This window comes from Ahaetulla prasina, chromosome 4, assembly GCF_028640845.1.
Source record: "Ahaetulla prasina isolate Xishuangbanna chromosome 4, ASM2864084v1, whole genome shotgun sequence".
Lineage (NCBI taxonomy): Eukaryota > Metazoa > Chordata > Lepidosauria > Squamata > Colubridae > Ahaetulla > Ahaetulla prasina.
This window is the reverse complement of record NC_080542.1, coordinates 61,553,237-61,578,492: the sequence shown is the minus strand read 5'-3', so window position 1 is coordinate 61,578,492 and position 25,256 is coordinate 61,553,237. Positions and strand designations below refer to the sequence as shown.

Here is a 25,256-nt window from a genome sequence, read left to right as displayed (position 1 = left end):
GCACAAGCCTCAGGCAGTAATGGTATGACCATACTGACCCCACAGTTATGGCAGGGTCTAGTTCCATAACCGGCTGCTGCCCCAGTCGCTCAGCCAGTAGCATGCCTTGGGCTGCATCACTGACAAGTTGAGTTCACAGAACACCAGCCCTAGAAGTGAGAGATCCTAAGCAACTGGGTTCTTCCTGGTTCAAGTCTGGACCTACATGTAAGAGTATGGTCCAGAAATATCCACCAAGGGGGCAAAAGTACAGTGTGGAACTAGCGGCAGGCGAGCCAGCAATTTAACAAACGGCTTGGTGTGCTCCGAGGCCAGTAAGTAGTGGTGGGGAGGGGAGGGGCGAGGGGTGGGCGATCCAGCAATTTAACAAATGGCTTGGTGTGCTCCGAGGCCAGTAAGTAGTGGTGGGGAGGGGAGGGGCGAGGGGTGGGCGATCCAGCAATTTAATTCAAGTAAGTAGTGGTGGGGAGGGAAGGGGCGAGGGGCAGGTGAGCCAGCAATTTAACAAACAGTTTGGTGTGCTCCGAAACCAATAAGTAGTGGTGGGGAGGGGCGAGGCGAGGCGAGCCAGCAATTTAACGAATGGTTCAGTTCGATGTGCTGCAAGGCCAGTAAGTAGTGGTGGGGAGGGGAGGGGCGAGGGGCAGGCAAGCCAGCAATTTAACAAATAGTTCGGTGTGCTCCGAAGCCAGTAAGTAGTGGTGGGGAGGAGAGGGGCAAGGGACGGGGCGAGCCAGCAATTTAACAAACGGTTCGGTCGTACCGCCTAGAACTAGTAGAATCCCACCACTGGCTCTCCTGCTTGAGTAGATGGGACTAGAAGACTGTAAAGATCCCCTGCTAAAGACTATCCCTTTCAACTTTTGAAAGTTGAAAATTTCAAAAAATATAAAGCTGCTAATGCTGTGTTTTGGGATCATTTCACACATCACAAACAAGAAAATCTAGAAGTGTAAATATAACAATAGATATATCATCTAATCAAATGTTTAGATGACATCACAGAGATTGCATCTCCTCTTACCATGTAGTTGCCACCATGTCTGGATTTAAGCATGCCAATTACATCTTGGAAATTGTTTAGGTAAATTTCCTCTGAGCAGCTTCCTGGGAACGATACTGCAATGATTCTTTCAGTAACGTAAGTCAGGTCCAGTTCATAACTTTCCTCCATAATAAGGTCAAAATCTGTACTTCTATGATGAACAAGATAGAACAAGGCCACTTTAAACATTTGCAAGTGGTCATACAGCATTACATAGAAGGTAAACTAAGACACTTAAAATATGGCTTTTGAGGGGGGAAAAGAAAATATTTTTAAAAGGAGAACTGAAAAAAGTGACTTAAATATGAATAAACAATGTTGATATAAATACTTTAAACAAAAGTATTTTAATAAGAGACAAATATTTAAGTAGTTCTTACTGGTAGTGGGGGGAATAACAGAATAACAGAGTTGTAAGGGAATTTGGATGTCCAACCCTCTGCTCAAGCAAGAGACCTATACCACTCCAAATAAGTGGCTCTCAGGTCTCTTCTTAAAAGCTTCCAGTGATGGAGCATCCACAACTTCTAAAGGCAAACTGGTCCACCAGTTAATTGTAAATTTTTTCTTAGTTCTAGGTTGCGTTTCTCCTTCATTATTTTCCATCCATTGTGTCTTGTCTTACCTTCTGGTGCTTTGGAAAATAGATTGACCCTCCCTCTTCTTTGTGACAGTCCTACAAATACTGGAACACTGCTATCATGTCACCTCTAGCCTTTCCTTTCACTAGACTAGACACTCAATTCTGCAACCATTCTTCACATGTTTTAACTTCTAGCCCTCTAATCATCCTTGTTGTTCTTTTCTGAACTCTTTCTAGAGTCTCAACGTCTTTTTTTATAATATGACATCCAAAACTGGATGCAATATTCTAAGTGTGGTCTTACTAAGGCTTTATAAAGCAATATTTTATGAGATATTGATTCTATCCCTCTGATAATGCAACCTAGGATTGCATCAGGTTTTTGGGCTCTTGCCGCACACTACTGGCTCATATTTAACTGATTGTCCTGTTTTTCTTGTCTAACTGTAAATTTCTCTACCTTTAATTTTATTTTGTTAGATAAGGTCTAGTGTTCAAGTCTGCAAGATCCACGTGGATCTTGAGCCTTTCTACTGGAGTATTGGCTATTGGATGAAAGGAAGAGAGATAGTGTCTTATTGAAGATTTATTTTTATAATGTATTTTATAATGTATATTATAATGTAACACTATATCTTACAACTTGCATCTCTATTTTTGATCATCTTTAAACAGTAATAATTCGTAATATTAAAATTAACTCAATCATATGGTTGATTCATCAAACATTTGTGAGTCCCAAGCCTTGATAAATCGGAAGGGTTAAGAAATTCAATGGTGAACTGTACAGTAACCAAACAGGACAAGTACAGACTTCAAAGGATAGTAGGACTGCAGAAAAAACAACTGCAACTAGCCTGCCATCCATTGAGGATCTGTATATTGCATGAGCCAGCAAGAGGGCTGAGAAAATATCTACAGACCCCCTCACAACTTGGACAAAAACTGTTTCTACTCCTCCCCTCAGGACAGAGAGAATTTTTTCCTCTCATACCATTATTCTGTTGAACACCTAATTCCCACTGTCTTATGCCTAAGGAAATTTACTATGTAGTAGGCCTGTATTACTATTATCCTTATCATCTTTTTTATTACCTTCTACAATTGGTATCTTATGATTACTTTGTTGTTTGTATGTACATGGAAAGCTTATGCACCAGAGACAAATTCCTTGTATGTCTAATCACACTTGGCCAATAAAGAATATTCTATTTTATTATTGTATTATGGCAATAGCTCAATATGACCCCGATATGGATATCAACTGTGGATCCTCCAAGCTGGATGGTAGCCTGCAAGCTACTGGAGAAGATAAGGACTAGCTTTTAGTAGTTAGGGATTTTATGATGTTGTTGGAAGAAAGACTTGGGATCCTAACAACTGAGGGTGCCCATGATGAAAGAGGTCACCTTGCAAACAGGTGGATGATTGTGTTGAGAATCACAAAGCATAGAGTGATGACCTAATATCTAGCCACACCACATCACCATATTTCAACTCTGCACTCCAACTGTTGACTCAAATGACTTTGAATTTTTTTACAGTGAGTTCCAATGTGCTCTTAAGCAAATACCGAAAAATGGTATTTTATATATTATCGGCAATTTCAATACAAAGGTAGGCCAAGGAAAAGTTGCAAGAAAAGTAGGTAAGTTTGGGCAATTTTTCCAGGAAAATCATCTCAGCATAACAGTTACAATATAAGCAACATTTATATATATGGACAGCACCAAATGGACAACTTCAAAATTAGATAGACTTCATTTTATGGAAACATTCAGTTGCATCTGTTAAGACAGATGCTGACTATAGCTCAGACCATCAGATATTAGTGGCTAAACTGAAACTCAAAACTATGAAAAAGTGAAAAAAGGTAATATGTCCCCAATTCAGTGTAAACAACATCTCACCTATGTATGTCATAGAAGTTAAGAATAGGTTTTAGCCACAGAATTTGAAAGACCCAAATGAACAGTGGCAAAAGAGGCAAAGTCACATCATGGGAATTTCTGGAAAGATTGTGTCATGCCCATTGTGTTGGTGAACGTCTTTAAAGCGCTCCATGGCATAGGGCCGGGCTATTTACGGGACCGCCTGCTGCTACCGAATACCTCTCACCGACCCGTGCGCTCTCACAGAGAGGGACTCCTCAGGGTGCCGTCGGCGCGACAGTGTCGTCTGGCGACGCCCAGGGGAAGGGCCTTCTCTGTGGGGGCTCCCGCCCTCTGGAACGAACTCCCCCCAGGACTCCGTCAACTTCCGGACCTCCGAACCTTTCGTCGCGAGCTTAAAACTCACTTATTCATCTGCGCTGGACTGGGTTAGTTTTTAAATTTATGGGTTTTTAATGGGTTTTTATCTTAAATTTTTAATCTTGGCCAATTTAATAAGTTTTTTAATTGTATTTTAATTGTATTTATATTGTATTATTGTGTATTTCTTATCTGGCTGTGAACCGCCCTGAGTCCTTCGGGAGAAGGGCGGTATAAAAATTTAAATAATAAATAAATAAATAAATAAATAAATAAATAAATAAATAAATAAATAAATAAATAAAATCAAAGAAAACAAACAAGTGGCTATCTGATTAAAATAGCTGATCAGCGAAGGGCAGCTAAAGCCAAAGACAGTAAGGATGAAGTTTAAAGCTGAATGCAATTTTCCATTGTGAAGCCAGGAAAGACAAAAACAGGCAGTGGGAGGAGCAGTGTCAACATCTGGAAGAAGCTAATAGGAAGGGACATACTAAGGTCATGGTTGCCATAGTGAAAATGATGCAATCCAGCTTTTCAGCATGGCAAGGAAAAGTCAGACATTACTAAATAGTTAAAACAATAAAAATAAAATTAAGATACATGAATTATTAAGTTACGTGAATTACATTTCTTTTAAATATATTTAATACTCTGCCCCTTATATCCAGAGTTCAATAGCTGCTAAATAGTTTTTTTCAGTTCTTAGAGGACATATCACAGCAGAAACTACTTAGTATAGGAAATTCTAATTCTGGCTATAGAAATCATAGAATGCTAGCTTGGTATAATGTTCACTAACAAATGTTCAAGTGTTGTCAAATATGTACTTCAACTTTTTCTCTCCAGCATTATAAATAAGAAAGAAGTATTCAGAAAAGACTTACTCAGATATTTTGTCACAACAGAGAAATGAATTTCTTAAAGAACTGCTGGAACCCTGGAAATAAAAATAAGCAAAATATGAACAATTTTTTTGTCATAAGAAATCCTATGTAATTTATTTGCATAACTTTTAAATACAATTTTTATTGCTTTGAACAAGTATTTTATTGTTAATGTCTGACAGCAGTTGAAATTACATTTAGTAACTTTTTAAAATAGTTCAGAAATCTAATTTCAGACTAACCGAGTTATTATTCATAATAACAGAGTTGGAAGGGACCTTGGAGGTCTTCTAGTCCAACCCCCTGCCCAGTCAGGAAACCCTACACCATTTCAGAGTTGATCAGCTTCAACGGACTGAGAGTCATCTCAGTAACAAACTGTCTGCACGTAGAGCCATCACAATTGATCGGATGGAAACTATTTCATGAAAGTAGCTTCTTTATTATGATATTCTTTAAATAATGTTATTGGCTTGTAAAATTGCAATCTATCTCTTATTCTTCTTGTCACTATGTTTGATTAAATACATTTCAATTTAATTGCATCACAAAAATTATTCCAGCCTTGATAAAGAATGTACCAAGAAAAATTAATCTAACAATAGAATTATTTTCAACCAAACTCAGAAAAAATAAGTTTATTCTTTAAAACTAATAATATAACAACGGAGTTGGAAGGGACCTTGGAGGCCCTCTAGTCCAACCCCCTGCCCAGGCAGGAAACCCTACACCATCTCAGTCAGATGGTTATCCAACATTTTCTTAAAAAATTCCAGTGTTGGAGCATTCACAACTTCTGCAGGCAAGTCGTTCCACTTATTAATTGTTCTAACTGTCAGGAAATTTCTCCTTAGTTCTAAGTTGCTTCTTTCTTTGATCAGTTTCCACCCATTGCTTCTTGTTCTACCCTCAGGTGCTTTGGAGAACAGCCCGACTCCCTCTTCTTTGTGGCAACCCCTGAGATATTGGAACACTGCTATCGTGTCTCCCCTAGTCCTTCTTTTTATTAAACTAGACATACCCAGTTCCTTATACTACTTCAAGCATAACAGCTGTGTAATTTTAAATAAATAATAGCATAATATTATTCTTTTGATAAGCAAATTTACCTAGATTTTATTAAAATCATAGTTTGTCTCTATGGGCAGATTGTTTAATTAATATGTACTTTATGCAACACATACCATTTTGGGAATGGAATATTTAATTCACGAAACAGCATATTTTGAACATGGTTGCAGTTTACTATCTGTTCTGCTAAAGGTGTGTTGAATATGTGATTTGGATGGGGGATAAAATGTTAGGTTTCAGAAATTACTTTGCGGGATAATTGGTACACTGTATGAGTATTCCATCACAAAACATTGTATTATTCACACACAAATGAACACCCATACTGGAAGTTTTATGTCCTTTATAAAATCATTAAATATTTCATCATAAAAATGTTGTAGAAAGAAATAGAAAAGAAATAGAATAGTTGCCCTTTCAATGGATGGATGGATGATTGGATGGATGGATGATTGGATGGATGGATGGATAGATAGATAGATAGATAGATAGATAGATAGATAGATAGATAGATAGATAGAGCAAGCATGCATGCATATATACACACATACATACATCCCAGGAAAGAAATAAATGAAAAATATTGCCCATTTGCTTCTGGGTGAGAGTCAAGGTGCTGATCGTTACCTCTTCAAAAAGTCCTACACAAAATAAAGCCTGGTTATTTGAGAAACTACCAACTCCCATAGTAGTATCTGTCCAATTAATTCAAACTTGTAGGATCTGCATGTTTTGAGTACCTTTGATTAAACAATCTTATCTATTTGGACTCTGATACGACAACTTCTCTGTAGCAGCAGCCCCCACAAAGTACCTGTATCTATCATGTTTATCATTCAATTATAATTTCAGGGTTAATTAATGGATTAATGTACAAAACTATTCCATTAGTCTTTTCTGAGTTCACTGATGTGGATCTAGGACAACTCTCTGCCGCAAACTTGCCACCACCATCTTGTGCCACCACCATATTGCCACCACCTCACTGTGGAACATCTCACTCTGGCCAACCCACCCTGGAAAACTCACCTTGGAAAACTCATAACAAGCCTGAACCTTCCACTCTGGTTTCCAAAGCCCTCACTTCTTCTCAAAGATTTCTTCACCTCATTTTCCAGCATTCTGCGCAAAAAGCAGGCTAAGCAAGAGTCATCATTACACACACCCACACACCGTTCTGAGTTCGAGACTTTTATCCACAACTGAGCTGGAAAGCTGCCAATTGTGGCTCGGCTTAGGGAAAAGACCTCTCCTTTGGAGTGCTACACTGGACCCTGACTGCTCCCAGGCAGGGAGAAGGATAAGTAGAGATGATGACAGGGTGACATGCCCCTGGTGGCCAAAGGCGGACTAAGTGGAAGTCATTGTTTCGGGCTGGATGCTTGAGGGGAAACAGCTTTTGCGATGATGGCTGTCAGGAGAGAGTCACCCGGTCATCATCCCTACTTGCTCTTCTCCCTGGGAGCTGTCAGATTCCAGTGCAGCACACTGAAGAAGTCCTTCCCTCAAGCCCCAGGACGATTGGCATCTTGCCAACTCAAACGCGATAAAAGTCCCCAAACTCGGAATGGTTTCTCTCTATATGTCTCTGTGTGTGTGTGTCTGCACATGTGTGTGTGTGTGCATATAGAACAATGACTCCCTCTTAGTCCACCTTTGGGGGGGGGTGCTGGAAAGCAAGGAGCAGAAGTTTTCATAGAAAGAATGTGGGTTGGCGGGAACTTTCGCCTCCCTTAAGTCAGGCCAGCTTTGGAAACCAGAGTGGAAAGCTCAGGCTCACAGTGAGTTGTCTCCATGGAGAGTTGGCCAGAACTAGGTATCCAAGGGTGAAATGGACACAGCAAGGTCCATTCCATGCTGATGTAAAGTCTTCCCCCAGAGTGTTACAGATCAAATGCTTCACTTCATTTTTTAAAATAAGTGTTTCTTGTAAATTTGTTTCAATTTTCTCAAATAGTGAAAAGTATTTTTTGAGGAGCATTTACTCCATTTATATTCCATGTTAAACTTTAAAATTCACACTCTAAAGAAAAGTTTATCGAAGTAGTTAGATCAGGGGTGGGTTCTAAATTTTTTTACTACCGGTTCTGTGGTTGTGGCTTATTTTGTGGTCATGGCTTGGCGGTCATGTGACTCTGGACGTGGTTTGGTGGCCATGTGACTGGGTGAGAGTAGCTTGGTCATCATGTGACTGGGTGGGCATGGCCAATAACAATAAATAAAAATAATAAACAAAGTATACAAAACAAGAGGTACCAAAAACCAGGTTTCACACTTTACACACACAACACAATACAACTGACTCACACATAATGTAAAAGCAGCTGCACTTCACCCAAAAGGGCCCCTGCAACAAGCAGGAACCTCACAAAGCCACAAAAAGCTCAAAAACCAAGTTTCACACTTTACACACACACACAACACAACACAACAGACTCAGACACACAAAATGCCACATACAGCTTTGTGAGATTCTGTGTGTTTGTGTAGTTAGAGTGAAACACTACAGAAACACACCAACTCTCAGAAAGCTGCATAAATATTTTGTTATTTTATTTAAATTTTTTAGATCGGGGTCTCCAACCTTATAACTTTAAAATTTGTGGACTTCATCTCTCAGAGTTCCTCATCCAGCAAAGCATTTGGCTGAGCAATGGATTCCAGGCAGATTTATGGACTTCGACTCCCATAGTTCCTGGGGAACACCAATCAATTACATTAGCTGCAACTGATTCTGCCTTCCAGACAATGTAACTGATTGGAGACACCGAAGGAAAGCGAGTCTGAAAGGAGTTTGCTTAATTAAATAAGTGAGGAGGGGATGTTGGGTGGCCAGAGGAAACAAGATTCTAAAAGGATCCTCTGAGGATCCCTGCTCAGCCACACGATCATCAGAGGGTTTTTTTTTCCTTTTAAAAGCCCCTTTTTGGCTGAAGAAAAGAGGCTTTTAAAAGTTAAAAAAAGAACATCTCTGATGATTGGAGAACCGGTTTGGGGGCGTGGCCAGCCAGCCATTACCACCGGCCTCCAAACGCCAGCAGAGTTTTACTACCGGCTCTACAGAACTGCAGCGAACCGAGGGCAACCCACCACTGAGTTAGATGTATGTAGCTCCCAATGTAAAATCTTCTTTCTCAGTATCTTTTGTCATTTGTAATCTTGTGAATCTTTGTCAGCAATCTCCATAAGAGTTTAGTCCAATTCCTCCTTAAGCCTTTAGGTTTTTTTTTAGAAAGTATTCAGTCTTATCAGATTTTTTCCCAAAGTCTTAAATTTAACTTGTAAATATTTGTTAGTGTTTGACCCGAATCAAGTGTCACCTTCATAAGGGACAGCAATATCTGCTATTTTACCAGATTCTTACATACAACTATAGTCTAAAGCACACTCTGTTGATAAAACATCTAAAACAGCCTTTAATTCAATTGTTTACAATAAATCAGTGGGAGCACAGATTGTAAAAAACAGGCAGAATCAATTTCAAATTGATTCAAGTTGCTTCAAGTTGCAATTATAGAACCTGTTAGTTTACAATCTCTAAGAAATAAAAATAAAAACTTCATGCTTAAATGCATTTATTCTCTTTTGTTTCTAAGTTTTTACAAGTTAACTGTTAGATAATTCCGTTTAGCTACAAAGAGGAATAAATAAATAAAAAATAGAAATGAAGAAAATCTCCAGTGCCATAAAACCTGCTATATTGCAGCTGTGAAAATGAACACCCACCCCAATTGCTCAGCTCACAATCAATCAAGAAAACTTCCCATTTCTGTAATTTACTCATGAGGTTTGACAGTATGGGAGATATCTGGGTCAATTCATGGTTTCCTCTTTCAATCTGAATGGAGAAAGAAGGCCCCCAAGCTGTGCAGGGCACAAAGCAAGCTGCATTGTTGTTTCTAAGGCCATCACAAGAATCTAAGCCAAAGGTGTCAAACTCAATTTCATTGAGAACCGCATCAGGGATGGGGGGATGGGGGGGGCCATGGTTGTGCTGAGAGTGGGGGGTTATCACAGATGATTGGATGGCCGTGGCCAGGTGGGCCTGGCTGATTGGGTGGCTGTGGCCAGGGTGCGCCTGGTGGGTCAATGTCACTCACATTGGGGGGTTCCTGTGGTGGCCTGGGCCCCCCTGCTGTCCCACCGTGTGCACAGGAGGCAGTAAGTGCTGCTGTCCTGGGTAAAAGAGAAGCACTCAGAACTCATTCAGGTTATTCACTTCAAATCCAGAAACTTCCTAGCTGAAGAAAGGAAGGGGCAATTTTAACACATTCAGTCACAACATCCTTAGATCCAATTATCTTCTATAAAAACAATTCCTAGTGTGTTATTCAAAAACCATCCAGATTTAAATGATTGCAACGCTCACTTGTGAACTGGCTTTTAAAACAAAACTAAATACTAGACCTTTCCAATTACCTTCTCTGTATGTATTGTAAGGATATGTGAGTATTTTAACATTACACAGCTTTGTTGTTTCTAAGATTATTTAAAATAATAATTGCTTTTGCTGAATATGATTACAGCTGGCCTGGATAATAGAAATTGAATAACAGAAATGCACAGCTTCTTCTCCAAAAACACTACACTACTAACCAGAGCATATAAAACATTTGCTAGACCAATTCTTGAATACAGCTCGACTGTCTGGAACCCATACCACATTTCTGACATCAATACAATTGAACGTGTCCAGAAATATTTTACAAGAAGAGTTATCCACTCCTCTGAATACAACAAAATACCTTATGCCACCAGACTTGAAATCCTGGGTTTAGAAAATTTAAAACTACGCCGCCTTCGACATGACCTGAGTTTAACTCATAGAATCATCTATTACAATGTCCTTCCTGTCGAAGACTACTTCAGCTTCAATTGCAACAATACATGAGCACACAATAGATTTAAGCTTAATGTTAACAGCTCCAATCTTGATTGCAGAAAATATGACTTCAGTAACAGAGTTGTTAATGCTTGGAATACACTACCTGACTCTGTGGTCTCTTCCCAAAATCCCCAAAGCTTCAACCAAAAACTATCTACCATTGACCTCACCCCATTCCTAAGAGGTCTGTAAGGGGCATGCATAAGAGCGCAAACGTGCCTGCCGTTCCTGTCCTATTGTTTCCTTTCATTATATCCAATTCATATAGTCATTATATACTCATACTCATATATATGCTTATATATTGTACAATTATTTCATGCTTATGCTTATATATTCTGTGTGACAAAATAAATAAATAAATAAATAAATAAATAAGGTTTCAATGCACTAGAACATAGAATTAATAAAAACTAAAGACTGTTAAGTATAATCCATTTTCCTATGACGCTAGTATCCATCAGGGGGAAAGGAGTGAGATTTCAAGAGAAATGGCATTGATGTTTCAAAGCATTAGGAGTACTGTGGAAAAGAATCACAGAGAGATAAAGTACTTAAGGCAAGGCATATATGGGAAAATAGAAAATATGCTACAACTGACAATGAATGAAAATCAAAGAGCCCAGGAAAGAGAGGAGTTAGCAGCAAGCACAGAAGAAAAGACAGAATGGACAAACCAACAAACAAAGCAAGATGAGAAGATGATGATTAAGATAATAATGACTGAAGAAATAAATCAAGGGGAAAGCACTTTAAGAGATTTAAAAACAGAATCAGATAATTGGGAAGATAATTTTGAAAGGGAGATAGGGGCTTGGGTATTCTGGAGACCTGGCAGCTTAGGAGGATAGAGATGGGAGAAATAATCAGACTGAATGGTGAAGATACAGATGTTGATAAAGATGCAAGAGAGGAGTATGGGAGGCAAGCCTTTGAAGTATTAAAACGGGTAAGAGATGATGGACAGAACTTTGGGAGATCTTACACTAATTAATGTCCAATTTTCATGCTTGCTACACTGTATTTTGCTAAGATCTCAGTAATAAACAATTTACAATCCGAAAAAATGGTTTTGTAAGTATTGCTAGATTAAGTACTGATGTAAAAGGGGCAGAATATACATTATGAATATCTCATAGATGGTGCAATAGAATAACATGTTAGATTGTTTCAGTGTATCCAGTTTCATATGAACAAGCACATTTCTCAAACAGTATTTTAGAACATCTTCCCCATAATAATACCAAAAAGAAAAGTTCATGCATTTCTCAAAGAACATACTATATTTATATTTATTTCTTTATATGCAGGAAGTGGCACTGCTCAGCTTCAAAGTCTCTAAAGCTTTTTCTGAATGAGAAATGTTTTCACTGCCTTCAAACTGAAGATTTTATAATATGCTATTTATCAATGATGCAGGAAATCATGGAAGATTTCTTCAACTCTGCAACTTTAAAAGAAAATCCAAGGCCACAAGATGGCATTACTCTGCTACAAATAAAAACTATACTCTGTCAAAAGACTCAAATAGGATTATAAACGGAATATATTCATGCTCACTATAAGATAATTGGTAAAAGCTGGAAATCTATACAATTCTTCCAGTTTTGCAGATATTTACAAAATCAAATTTGTAGTATAGAAAAATGAATCAAAACCTGGAATTAAATTCCTGCTTTGGAATTATGTCTCTTGTTTCAAAGTGACCAAAACTTTTCTGTTTGACAAGTCTACTTTCTCTGTAACAATTGTTATTGTTATATTACATACTTGACAGTTGATATGCAGAAAACAGGATTTTCATCTAAGTTAAAAACAAGATTGACAGTGTATAAATTTGATTAATAAATAAATAAATGCATATGTTCATTTGTATAAATTCAGCAACTAAAGTACCTGCCATATTTCATTTCCAATCAATTAGATTGATTATTTCCCTACTCCACTGTTACGTCTCTTATGGATATTATTTAACTATTAGAAAACCATTTGTTTACTATGTATTTCTAAGATTCAACTGACTCATGCAAATCTCATTCTGGCTGTTAAATCTGCCTTATGGTTTGTTAATAAATGCCTCTTTTGCTTTTCCCCAAAAGCTCAATATTAAAGACTAAACATTAATGACTGCTTTTGGTTTTTTTAAATCTCATGCCCTTTGAAAGTTTGTATGAATCTTTGTGATTCAATTTTCATCATGACAGTAAAAAGTCATCATTTGAATTTCCTAAAAAAAAATTTATAGAACACTAATAGAAGAACATAACAGATTCCTTCAGGAAGAAGAGCAGTAAAAGAATAAAGTTATAATACATAGCACAAGTAACCATGCCACAATCACCTTATTGTTTCCATGTAAACTACCGGTAATAAAATATATGAAAAGAGAGACCAAGAGATGAAACAAATGTGTACTCACACAGGCAAAATCTTCAGAAGAACTCTGTAATGCATAGGAACTTAGCTAATACATTTTTAAAAAATAAAGCAGCTTTATTAGAAAAAAGGGGAAAACATCAAAAATAAAGTAAGCATGTGAACTGTAGGTGAAATATGAACTTTATTCAAATACATATTAAATTAATTTCATACTGATTTTTGTCCTGATATCATCCATTTTTTTTCCATTTTTTTCCATTTATAAATAAATAAACATAGTCCTCAGTCTGAAAAAAAATCCAATTCTGTCTCAGGGTCTACCTAATTTCAATTGAGATTTCAGGCCTAAATTCAATGATATCAACATGATGTCACTTCACCACATTAAAGGCAACAGCAAATTAAAAGATTTTTCTTTCTTTCTTTCTAAATGCTGAAATGTAATTCCAGAATTTGAAAAATAGTTGTGACATTTCTGTGCTTTTAAGAAAATCCATATCAGTGATAACTGATATCAGTGATAACATTTACAATTTGAAAGTCACTATAAATCTAGCCAATGTGGTAGCATATCAATAAACCAGAATGTTTTTTGTTTGGCTGCAATTGTTATGGCAAAGAGTTCACAACGATAGATCATGCTCTGCTTGGCCATCAAACAGATTTTGCCTGCAATTCAAATACTAACTTTGACCTATAAAACCAATGGGGAAAAAGGCCCCATGTTCAGGGCTCATATCAGAAATTAGACGATTTATTAGGCAGTATAAAAAATAAATTAATGAATAAAAATAAATTCCAGAAGATGGGGAAAATGGAGCTTTTCCAGAAGGCATTACTCAGGTAATAATTATTTGTCAAAAAAGATTATTATTTAGTATTTACTGCTGGATTAGATTATGTTTCCAACAGATATATTAACAATTCACAATATGCTTTTATAATTTTAATTATAATTTTAATTATGGTTTTCTTTTCTAAACTATTGTAAACTGACACTTTGCAATAGGAAATATATTTAATTATTTAAAAAATTTAACTTTTTAACAAACAAACAAACAGTAGTGGAAATAGAGACTGACATTATGGTGATTTGCACAGTGTGTCATATGTTTCAGCTTATACCCACAGAAGACCCAAACTATGTATGTATCAAATGTAAACTACTTGAATTACTAGAAGAAAAAGTAAAAGGTCTAGAGCAGTGGTCACCAACTGGTGGTCCGTGGACCACTGGTGGTCCGTGAGAAAATTTTGGTGGTCCCCAGAAAAATTATTTGCATTTTTTCATATTGCACTAAATCAGCAGTCCTCAAACTACGGCCCCTGGGACAGATACGTGCAATGAACGTTTGTGTTGCTGCAGAGAGTCTCCCCCTTTGGGGTCTTTTTGTGTGGTTGAACGGGGCCAGAAATTCCAATTCGGGGTCTGCTTCAGCCTCCTGATGCAAGTCTTTGGATGAAGGCTGGAGGGAAGCGCCGCTGCTGGTGAAGAGCTGGAAGGCCTTGTTCCAGTGGGACAGTATCATGGTCTGAAATTGGCTGACCATCTCAGTCTGCTGAGCCTCCAGGCACCAGTATCTGGCCTTGCACTCCTGCAGGTCTTCCCTCTGCTTGGAAAGCCTATGCTCGTAGTCCTCAGTGAGGTGCTTCTGCTGACCCTTCTTCTCTGTCAGATCCAATTTGAACTGAGCTGTTTTGCCAACTCTTTCTCATGGTGGCTGCTTAGCTCCAGCAACTGCTTCCTGTTGGGGCGCTAAAGAGCCCAGGCGGGGAGGCAAGGTGTGGCTGGGATGGGAGGGGCGAGTAGAAGCCCTTGATGCGAGTGACATTGAGTAGGCCATGCCCACCCAGTCACATGACCACCTTGCCACCCCCACCCAGCTGGTCATTAGGCAGATCATGTTAGTGGTCCACGGGATTTAAAATTATGAATTTAGTGGTCCCTGAGGTCTGAAAGATTGGTGACCCCTGGTCTAGAGGTAACCCTAGCCACTCTGAAACTCAATGAACAAAGCAAGAAATCCCAACTTAAACAAGAAGACTACACCAAAATAAAACACAATAGGGAGCAAGCAAATTCTTTAAAAATTATTTAAAAAATGACCCCATATGAACATGAAGAAGAAAACTGACATACCCAAATTGAACACAACAGGGAACAAACAGCTTCTGTTAAAAGTGACGCTACATATGTACCTAAAGAGCAAGACCAATGGAAACATGTCACTTTTAGAAAACAACAACAATCAAGAGCAAAGTGTCTATCTATCTATCCTAGTCCACTCCAATGAAGTCTTTCTGGAACTGAGCAATTGCTTTCATAGCCTTCCCACGGAAGAAAATATGCAGACAAGCACAATATTCATCAATAGTTTCTAAAAAAGAGGCACAACCCAGCATTCCTGTAACAGAAAGAAAAATATTCCAGACTTCTCTAGGAAAAAAGATGAATATTGGTGATAGGAGATTAAATTCTTAGGGGAACAGAAACTATAGTCTGCAAACCAGGCAGTCAATCTAGGAGGCATATTGTGTCCCTGGAGCAAAAATCAAAGAAGTTACTGAGTGCCTTACTACAATAATCAACCCCACAGATTACTATCCCTTTCTCCTCCTATACAATAACACAACAATGAATCTGAAAACAATACAAGAGATTACGAACAGCTAGCAAAGAAAATTAAAGAATTAGCAGGACAACTGCTGTTTAATCAGTGGAACAGCTTGCCTTCAGAAGTTGTAGGTGCTTTATCACTGGAGGTTTTTAAGAAAAGACTGGACAGCCACTCTCTGAAATGGTAGTCTCCTGCTTGGGCAGGGTGTTGGACTAGAAGACCTCCAGGATCCCTCCAGCTCTATTCGGATTGATATTGACTATCAGAGTAGAACCAATGAAAAATTACGAGGCACAAAGGTGACAGTTTGCACAGATACTAGTGTATAGCTGTAGCAGTTATCTGCTGAATTATTACCAGAATTTAGTTTCCAAATTCTCTTTTAAGGATACATATTTATTCTGAAATGTTCACTTTAATACTGTCCTTCCAATCTTTAAATTCATTTACTATGAATATACTTTTTCCTATTTTGCAAAATCAATAGCAACAATTTGTTCCTATAGTGTTATGAAATGCAGCAATATTTTCAGTATTGCACTTCTTACAGAAAAATGTTCCATAGTCACATGCAGTAATCAAAGAATTGTACATAACCCAACCTTCTCTCTTCTTCACAAATGAAATAATGAAACTCACTATATCGTAACTGAGCTAAAATTTTATTTCCTCCCCACCATCATTTGTAACATTTGAACATCTGGAAAACATTAATTTAAGCATTCCTGACATGATTGAACAATAAGACCAAATGCATAATTATGATTGCAAGGTAAATGTGAAAATACAATTTTTTAAAAAATTGAAAAGTAGAATCTAGTAATTTCAACCTATTTTGTAGAATGAAAACAGAAAAGAGTGCTATTATTTCCATTCAGTGAAATACAATCTATTTAAATCAGAATGGTACTAAAGACAGCATCTATGATCCTATCATCCATATTTTAAATTTTTTTTAAAGATTATCAGAAAGATGAATAGCTATAAGAAATGAGAAAAATAAAACTAATAATGTGCAAAAAGAGAAAAATAAAGAAAATGATTAAATTGCAAAGTATTAATATGATTCTACATTAAAAGTCAGATTTTTTTAAAAATGCTATTAAAATTTGGGAAATCTTTACTAAAATACTTAGTACAATACAAACAAAAGAAAATAGTCAATTGCTAAATATTAAAATTAAATTTAAAGCTAAAATTCAATCAATGGATTTTACATTGTACTAGCAATGTGTTTTATATTTCTACAAATTCAGGGCTGCATCAGGACTGTGGTTGACTTGGGGGGGGGCGTATTTGATGCCGCTCCCCAAACTGCTGGCATGTTTCCTCTTCACATTGGGTAGACTAAGCCGAAGCCTGCTGGCTTGATCTTTCCTCTTTTTACTGGGTAAGCCAGAACGGCCCCGTGGGCTGGATCTAACCACATCACGGGCTGCATCTGTCCTGTGGGCTGTGCATTTGACACCCTTAGTGTATGTTATCAAGACAATGAGGCATGCGCACGCACACACACACACACACACAGAGAGACAGACACGCACACACACCTTCTGTCCTTTAAAAAGGGACATTTGGTGACATGGTAGATTTTATGTCATTGATTTTTCTTTTTTAAAAAAAACCTGAGTGAATTTGCAGAAACAGTTCTTATACTTTACATTTTAGATGTTTGAAAATTATCTACAAGCAATTAATGATAAAAGAGGTTTCTAAAACAAGACAATTTGCATTTGTAGTTTTCCAGGAGGGGGGAAAAGCGTCTATAGAAAAGCGTCAGAGGTCGGCTCCGAGGCGCCTCACTTGTGGGGTGCCGCAGGGGTCGATTCTCTCGCCCCTTCTGTTCAACATCTATATGAAGCCGCTGGGTGAGATCATCAGTGGCTTCGGTGTGAGGTACCAGCTGTCGCGGATGACACCCAGCTGTACCCATCCCAACGAAGCTATCGAAGTGCTCTCCCGGTGTCTGGAAGCCTTACGGGTCTGGATGGGGAGAAACAGGCTCAAGCTCAATCCCTCCAAGACAGAGTGGCTGTGGATGCCGGCATCCCGGTACAGTCAGCTGAGTCCACGGCTGACTGTTGGAGGCGAGTCATTGGCCCGATGGAGAGGGTGCGCAACTTGGGCGTCCTCCTGGATGAGCGGCTGTCTCTGGAAGATCATTTGGCCGTCTCCAGGAGGCGTTCTACCAGGTTCGCCTGGTGCGCCAGTTGCGCCTTTCTAGACCGGGATGCCCTATGCACGGTCACTCACGCCCTCGTGACGTCTCGCCTGGATTACTGCAATGCTCTCTACATGGGGCTCCCTTGAAGGGCATCCGGAGGCTGCAGTTAGTCAGAATGCGGCTGCGCGGGTGATAGAGGGAGCCCTCGTGGCTCCCGTGATGACACCTATCCTGCGCAGACTGCACTGGCTACCTGTGGCCTTCGGGTGCGCTTCAAGGTCTTGGTAACCATCTTTAAAGCGCTCCATGGCATAGGGCCGGGTTATTTACGGGACCGCCTACTGCTACGAATACCTCTCACCGACCGTGCGCTCTCACAGAGGGACTCCTCAGGGTGCCGTCAGCGAGGCAGTGTCGTCTGGCGGCGCCCAGGGGAAGGGCCTTCTCTGTGGGGGCTCTCACTCTCTGGAATGAACTACCCCCAGGACTTCGTCAACTTCCGGACCTCCGAACCTTCCGTCGCGAGCTTAAAACACACTTATTCATTCGCGCAGGACTGGATTAGATTTTAAATTTATGGGTTTTAAATGGGTTTTATTTTTTATATTGTTTTTAAACATTTTAACATTTTTAAACATTTGGCCTTTTAGAATAAGTTTTTTAATTGTTATTTTACTTTGTATTTATGTGTTTTTATTTGCCTGTGAACCGCCCTGAGTCCTTCGGGAGATAGGGCGGTATATAAATACGATTAATAAATAAATAAATAAATAAATAAATAAATATAAAAGCAAAAATCATTCATGCTGTAATCACGAAATCAGAACCATAAAGCCTACAAACTTGAAATTTGCCACATATGTTCCTCTTGGCTTCTAGGTGCTCACCAAGAAAGAATTTTTCAAAATGACCATCATTTCCTATATTATTATTAACGTACTCTGACGCTAAGGTGTTCTACTCCCCCTCCCCACCTGAAAAGAAATCTGTTCCAAATGCAAAACACAAGCAGAGGAGTTTTACTTTCAGTTTTATTTTCACAGCAGCAAGCAGCTTTACTACAGAACAGTTGAGCTAAGCCATGTCCAGCCTCCTTCCTGTCTCCTTGCTCACACAGCAAATACTGTTTCACTATCCAAACAGTCCTCTGATGCTAAGGAGTTCTATTCCCCCTCCCCATCTGAAAAGAAATATGTTCCACACTCTGATGCTAAGGAGTTCTACCCCCCATTCCCTACCTCAAAAGAAATCAGTTCCAAACGCAAAACACAAGCAGAGGAGAGGAGTTTCACTTTCAGTTTTACTTTCACAGCAGCAAGCAGCTTTACTACAGAACAGTTGAGCTAAAGCTATACCCAGCCTCCTTCCTGTCTCCTTCTTGCTCACACATCAAATACTATCTGAGTTTCCAAACACCACTCAACTCTCTCACACACTGACAGGATGCTAGCCAGATGAATATTGATGGATGCTGTGGGCTGGGACATTCTACTCCCACTCCCCCTCTGTTCCAACTGCCAGTTGCATTATATTAATACATTCTGATGCTACGGAGTTACACATTCTACATTAAGTTTCAGGCTGTAAGTGTCAATTTATCAAGCCCGAGCACATAGTTTCGTAGCGAAGCATGGGCGTCCAGCTAGTATTTTAGATTTCTGTTCTCACAAACAAATCTGAAATTACCCTTACATTTCACAATAAGAATGTGTCATATCAAGAAGAGAAAAAAGGGATATAGATAATATGTAACAGATTAAAAAGTGTAATCAATATTCAGCAGAGATTATCTAGTCTTCTCTTCACAATGATTAAAGCAGCTAATCATTGTGAATAGAACGTTATGAGTAATTTTCCAGGAATTTGAAGACCGTATTTTTTTTTCATTTATCAAATAAGTCAAGACAGTGAATATATGCAACACACCTTTCCTCTTCCTATTCCTATTGTCCCCACAATAACAACTTTGTAAGGTTCATTGGATTGCGAGAGAGAGTGACTGGCTCAAGATCACCCAGCTGGAATTCATGACTAAGATGGGACTTGAACTCACAATCTCCTGCTTTCTAGCTTGATGCCTTAAACATTAGACCAAACTGGCTTTGTCAGTTTTTAAAATATATTATATTATTAATTTCCGTGAGTAACAACTGAAAAAAAAATGGTATGTCTTAAAAAAATTAAAATTGTTAGGTAAAAAACAAACTCTTTTGTATATACAAACGTGCACTTTAATTTTAAATTATTGTGTTTCAAGTAAGATATTATCTTTAAAAGTTTCAGAAGCAGAAATAGGACCTGACAAATTAAAAAAGAGATATTTGCAGGTATATTGCTATACACAGGCATCAAAATGCACTTATTTAACTTTTCACTCTCCTGTTCAACAATTTCCCTTGCAGCTTACAAGAAATCAAGACACGTTTGAAAACAATTATTATCTTGTATGTATGTATGTATGTATTAATTTACTGCCTTTAATTCCATTCATTGTCCTAGATAACTTGTAATATGATTGCATGTTAAGTCTCAAAATACTGATATGCTAAAAAAACATAAAATCTTTGGGAATGTACATTTCTGAATCTGAATTAACACTGTTAATAATGTAGAAAACTAAAACCTTACCTTTGGTTTACATTTCCTGTTACAGAAATATTTGCAAACTAAAAAGAAAAAAGAAAAAAATGGAATTACTGCAAGGTAATACCACACATATAAAAAGTATCCTCAGATTATTTTTGTATATTCAATTCTGGAAGTTCTCTTTTACTGAATATTGTAGATGTTCAGCCATTTCTTTTAATTAGGAGAAACCAATGGAATCCATATTTTTCCCTTGTCTTATAATCATCTAAGTAGTTCCTTTCAAAACTTCTCTATGTGCTTTGTTCTATATGAGGTACACCTTAAATAACTTTCAGAAGAATTAGGCACTCACAGATATCAGAAAATAGAGTAAGTGATTTGTAATTTATTTCCAGGGTGGTAGTTAAAACCCAATGAAGCGCCTGAAGACCATAATGAATCATAAATTCTTACTGACTCTCAAGTGACCATAAGTGATGCAATCATGTGACTTGATTTAAAACTGAAATTACTTTTGCAACACTCAGGAAACTGAATTTACTGAATTAAACTGAATAGTTTAAAAGTATATTTATTGCAATTCTTATTTAGAAGATGAGGTTCCCGCGCAATAAAAGGAACAAAATTTCTCCAAAGGTTCTGTTAATTCATAATTGGAATGACTGGGGGATTTTTCGCAGAGCAGATTCAAATAATACATGTAAATAATACATATATAAATTCCTCTCCAACAGTAGACTTTCTTAATTGGCTAATTTCATAATATAAAAGAGGCTATAAACACTGAAGTTATCACAGTTAAGAATTCTATACTTGATCTCTCTATCACATATTAATGCATGACTTTTTTTTTTTGGTCTGCCAGTACATTTGAAAATGATGGCATGTTATTAAAATCATAGGATGGTTGCATAGTATTTTATGAACATTAACCAGAAATCAAAAGTCATGAATGAATGTTTCAGCAATGTGCCACAATATATTAGCAAATATAATACTTAAAATGTATATTATTTTTATCCAATTTTACAAAACTTCAAAAACTAAGCAAAAAATTCTGCATTATAATTCTACATTATAGCAGAAAAGCTTGTATCTCTGCAGTGGGTGCATTATATTATAATTATCTGCTGCTAATTCTACTGTGACTGAACACAATTTTTATCAAAAGAAGACACAACAAAATCCTCCAACATTCAGAAGGTGACAGCTATTCCTCAAGCATCGTAAACAGGGATATCCCAACACCTATATTCAAGCTATAGATTTCCTGAGTACTGATTTGCAATTCTCCAATTATAAGGTGGGGAGAGGGCTTAAGAAGAGGCCCTATGACAGGGGTCAGCAACCTGCAGCTCTGGAACCACATGTGGCTCTTTCAATCCTCTGCTGCAGCTCCCTGTCGCTCAAAATATGTGTCACAACTGCTAATGTGCAACACCCGCCGGCACGCAATTTATTGAGCTTTTCAACCCCAGTAGACCAACCATGGATAAATCCAAGAAAAGAAAAGTTTCAGAAGAAAACCGAATGTTTAATTCAATTATATATGCTAGTTTTGTAGCCGCTCAAGAAATAGGCAGGCACCATAAAGGTTTTGTGGCTCCTAGTGTTTTCTTTTCTTTGAGTGTTTAAGGTTGCAGATTCCTGCCCTATGAAGTTTGTGAGGGTACTGATCAAGAGATGGGATAAGGGAACTGTCTCTAGATACCTTTCCATTCTCCAATTCTCGGCAGTACACTAAGCTTTGTCTCCTACAATGAACTCCAAATTCCTGCTCTTCTCTTGGTCTGACATACTTATTCTAAATGTTCCTTATTTGTGGCCTAGACAAACGACAATTTCAGTGACTGAAAAAAGAAATATTTTTACTGCCCATGCACCAAGTGATTGGTTCAGCTATCTGCCACTTAGAATTTGAAAACTATTTCTTCAAAATGACATATTACTACTGAGGCTTGCTAAATGACCAGCATGCCAATGCTCGTGGTATCAGGAGAAAGGAATACTTAGGGATCACTGCTGAATCCAGGCTTTGGACTAATATCTTTTTATTTGGCTTAGCAGTGAGAGTTTAGTCTACAGTATATTCAAATGTCACAAAAAAAGTGAACAACCTTAAAATTAAAAATAGGATCATTCCAATACACATTATTTTCTTTATTGTTCTAATTCACATCCCCTCCCTGACCCATGCTTGCACCCATATCTTACACCCTCCCCTGGGTCACCCAGTACCTCTCACCTACTTTCTCATATTCTCTCCAACCCACACTGCACCTCTTGCATACCTTCATACTCACACACATTCTACTCCACTACATAGTATCTCTCATGCATTCCCTCATACTCCTCAACCCATTTAGTTCCTCTTGCACATTTTCATATACCTCCCCACTCTTTTAGTTTTATGATGTCTCTCGTGTATCTCTTTGCACCCTCACATTCTGTGCCAGACATATTTGGCTCCTCTTTCACACTCTTCCAAACCCCGGTGTCACCTCTTGCATATCCCTGCACAATGTCTCTGGTCCATGAAGAACCTCTTAAACACCAAGCCCAACCCACACAGTGTCTATCATACACACCATTGCAACCTCATGACCCATATGTTGCTTCTCAAATAACCTTGCCAATGACTGTAGTACTTCTCTCAGCACCGCCCATGTATCTTTGCACACACCTTCATTTCCCCCCTCCCCCTCCAGCAGCAGTTTGTCTTCTGGCCATGGACTTCTGATTTCCTGCCAGCTTCCCCATTAACTTTCCTTGTGAGAAGCTAACAGAGAGAATTGGAAATGATGATCATGTGAGTGCAGCTGACTGGCAGTGCAACAATGCTAAAGAAGCCACAACTTATCAAATGTCAACCCTACAAGAGTTGAATTTTTTGATGCTTTGTTATTTAACCAATTTTAGGTACCTTGGTTCAAAAACTGTTGCCCTCTACACTTTTGCCCAAACATATTGCATATTTACATAGACTTAAAAACCTTCAGCTGTGATATACTTATACTTCTGTCATATTTTGGCATTCCAAATAATGGATTTCTTTTCAAGAAATACAACATTCATTCATTCATTTACTCATTCAGTTATTAAATTTATATGCAACATGTATCCCTGATAAGACAACCTTAGACAACATACAGATTGTATAAACAGAACAAACTGAAACCAAGAGTCACAAAGAACAAGGATGAGGTCTTCTTATCTGTCAACCATCTCCAGCAGTGAGTGTCTTCTTCCAAGATAAAGCCAACTTGCAAAACCAGGTTTTAATGCCCTTCTGGAAGGCTCAAAGGGTGGGAGTAATTCTCATCACCAATGATAGAGTGTTCCAAGGATCAGGTCCACATTGGAAAAGGCTCTTCTCCCTGACCATGCCTGCTGGAATTCCTTAGCAGGTGAAATCTGTAGCAGGCTGCTTCTGCTGGTATGAGTGGGATGTGCTAGTCCCATTGTGGTAACATGGCTCCTTGGATATGCCACATAGGACTTCACCATCACCTTGAATTGAACTCAGAAGCAAATTGATAACAAATGCAGCACACGCAATAGATGAATTATATGTACCACACTAGGGGCCCCCAGAACTGTGTGCATTGTTGCATTCTGCATCAATTACAGCTTCCAAATATTTTTCAAGGATAGCCCCATGAGGAACACATTGCAATAATCCAATCTGTCTCCTTCTATAACTCTACTCTATGAGTAGAGTTGAGACTAGAGTATGAGTGACTGTGTAGGATGCACACAATCTGTTCCAGATAAGGCACAATGGTACATAACATAAAGTTGTGTAAAGGCCCTCCTAGCCATGACTTTCACCTACTCTAAGCAGGAATTATGAGTCCATGAGAACCTCCAGGTTACAAACAAATCTTTTTGGGGTAGTGCAATCCAATCCTGAACTAAAGATCATAAACAACCGGATCTTGAATCCCTTATACCCAGAGCCTCTCCATCTTGCCAGGGTTAAACTGAAACCATAACATTGCTTGGATCAGTGGGGATGCTGATTTAAAGCTGTGTATCATCAGCATACTAATGACATCTCACCAATGGCATCAGATGATCTTATCCAGGAGTTTTATGTAGAAGTTAAAAAGGAGCAAAGAGAGTAACAAACCGTGTTGTATCCCACAAAGGAGTAGCTATGGACGGGGCATCTTGCTCACTATCAACCATTTAGGTTGGTAGTGAAAAGAACTAAACCAGCACAGTACTGTGCCACTCAGCCCCAAATCCTGCACTCGACCCAAAAAGATGCCATGGTCAATGGTATCATAATCAGTCAATAGTTCAAGGAGAGGTAGGATGGATGCATTACTTTCATCCCACTCTCACCAGAGATCATCCACAGCTGTGACCTAAAAAGAAGAGGTGGAAAACTGGATGAAAATTGTTCAGACAAGTTGGGTTCAATGATGGTTTCTTGAGGAGCAAGTGAACCAAGGCCTCTTTAAAAATATAGAATATAAAATAATTGGGTTGGAAGGGACCTTGGAAGTCTCCTAGCCAATATCCTGCTCAAGCATTCTGGACAAATGACTGTCCAATCTCTTCTTGAAAGAGGTACAGTAGATTGACTAAAAATCCTTGAGGTAAAACAGGGCATTTAATGAACATTTGAAGTTACAACAGACACTTCCCCCACCCCAAAGCTACATGTGATCCATTTCAAAATTATGACTGATGCAGTGCTGCAGTCATTCACCCTTATGACACACCACAGAGCCACTGTAGTGCCCTCCCACCTCTTTCCCCTCATCCCACCCTG

The 25,256-nt window shown here is 38.4% G+C and overlaps 1 protein-coding gene across 2 annotated transcripts in view; it reads right to left on the bottom strand.

Moving 5' to 3' along the window:
* Positions 1-25,256, bottom strand: part of TNS3 (tensin 3) — a 198,214-nt gene that overhangs the window by 148,328 nt on the left and 24,630 nt on the right. For both annotated transcript variants that reach the window (XM_058180998.1, XM_058180999.1), the window contains exons 3-5: positions 20,513-20,550; positions 4,768-4,820; positions 1,025-1,196 (exon numbers count right to left, since the gene is read on the bottom strand). In XM_058180998.1, the coding sequence (XP_058036981.1) occupies positions 1,025-1,174 (150 nt within the window). In that variant the 5' untranslated portion in view covers positions 1,175-1,196; positions 4,768-4,820; positions 20,513-20,550. The remainder of the gene's footprint in view (positions 1-1,024; positions 1,197-4,767; positions 4,821-20,512; positions 20,551-25,256) is intronic.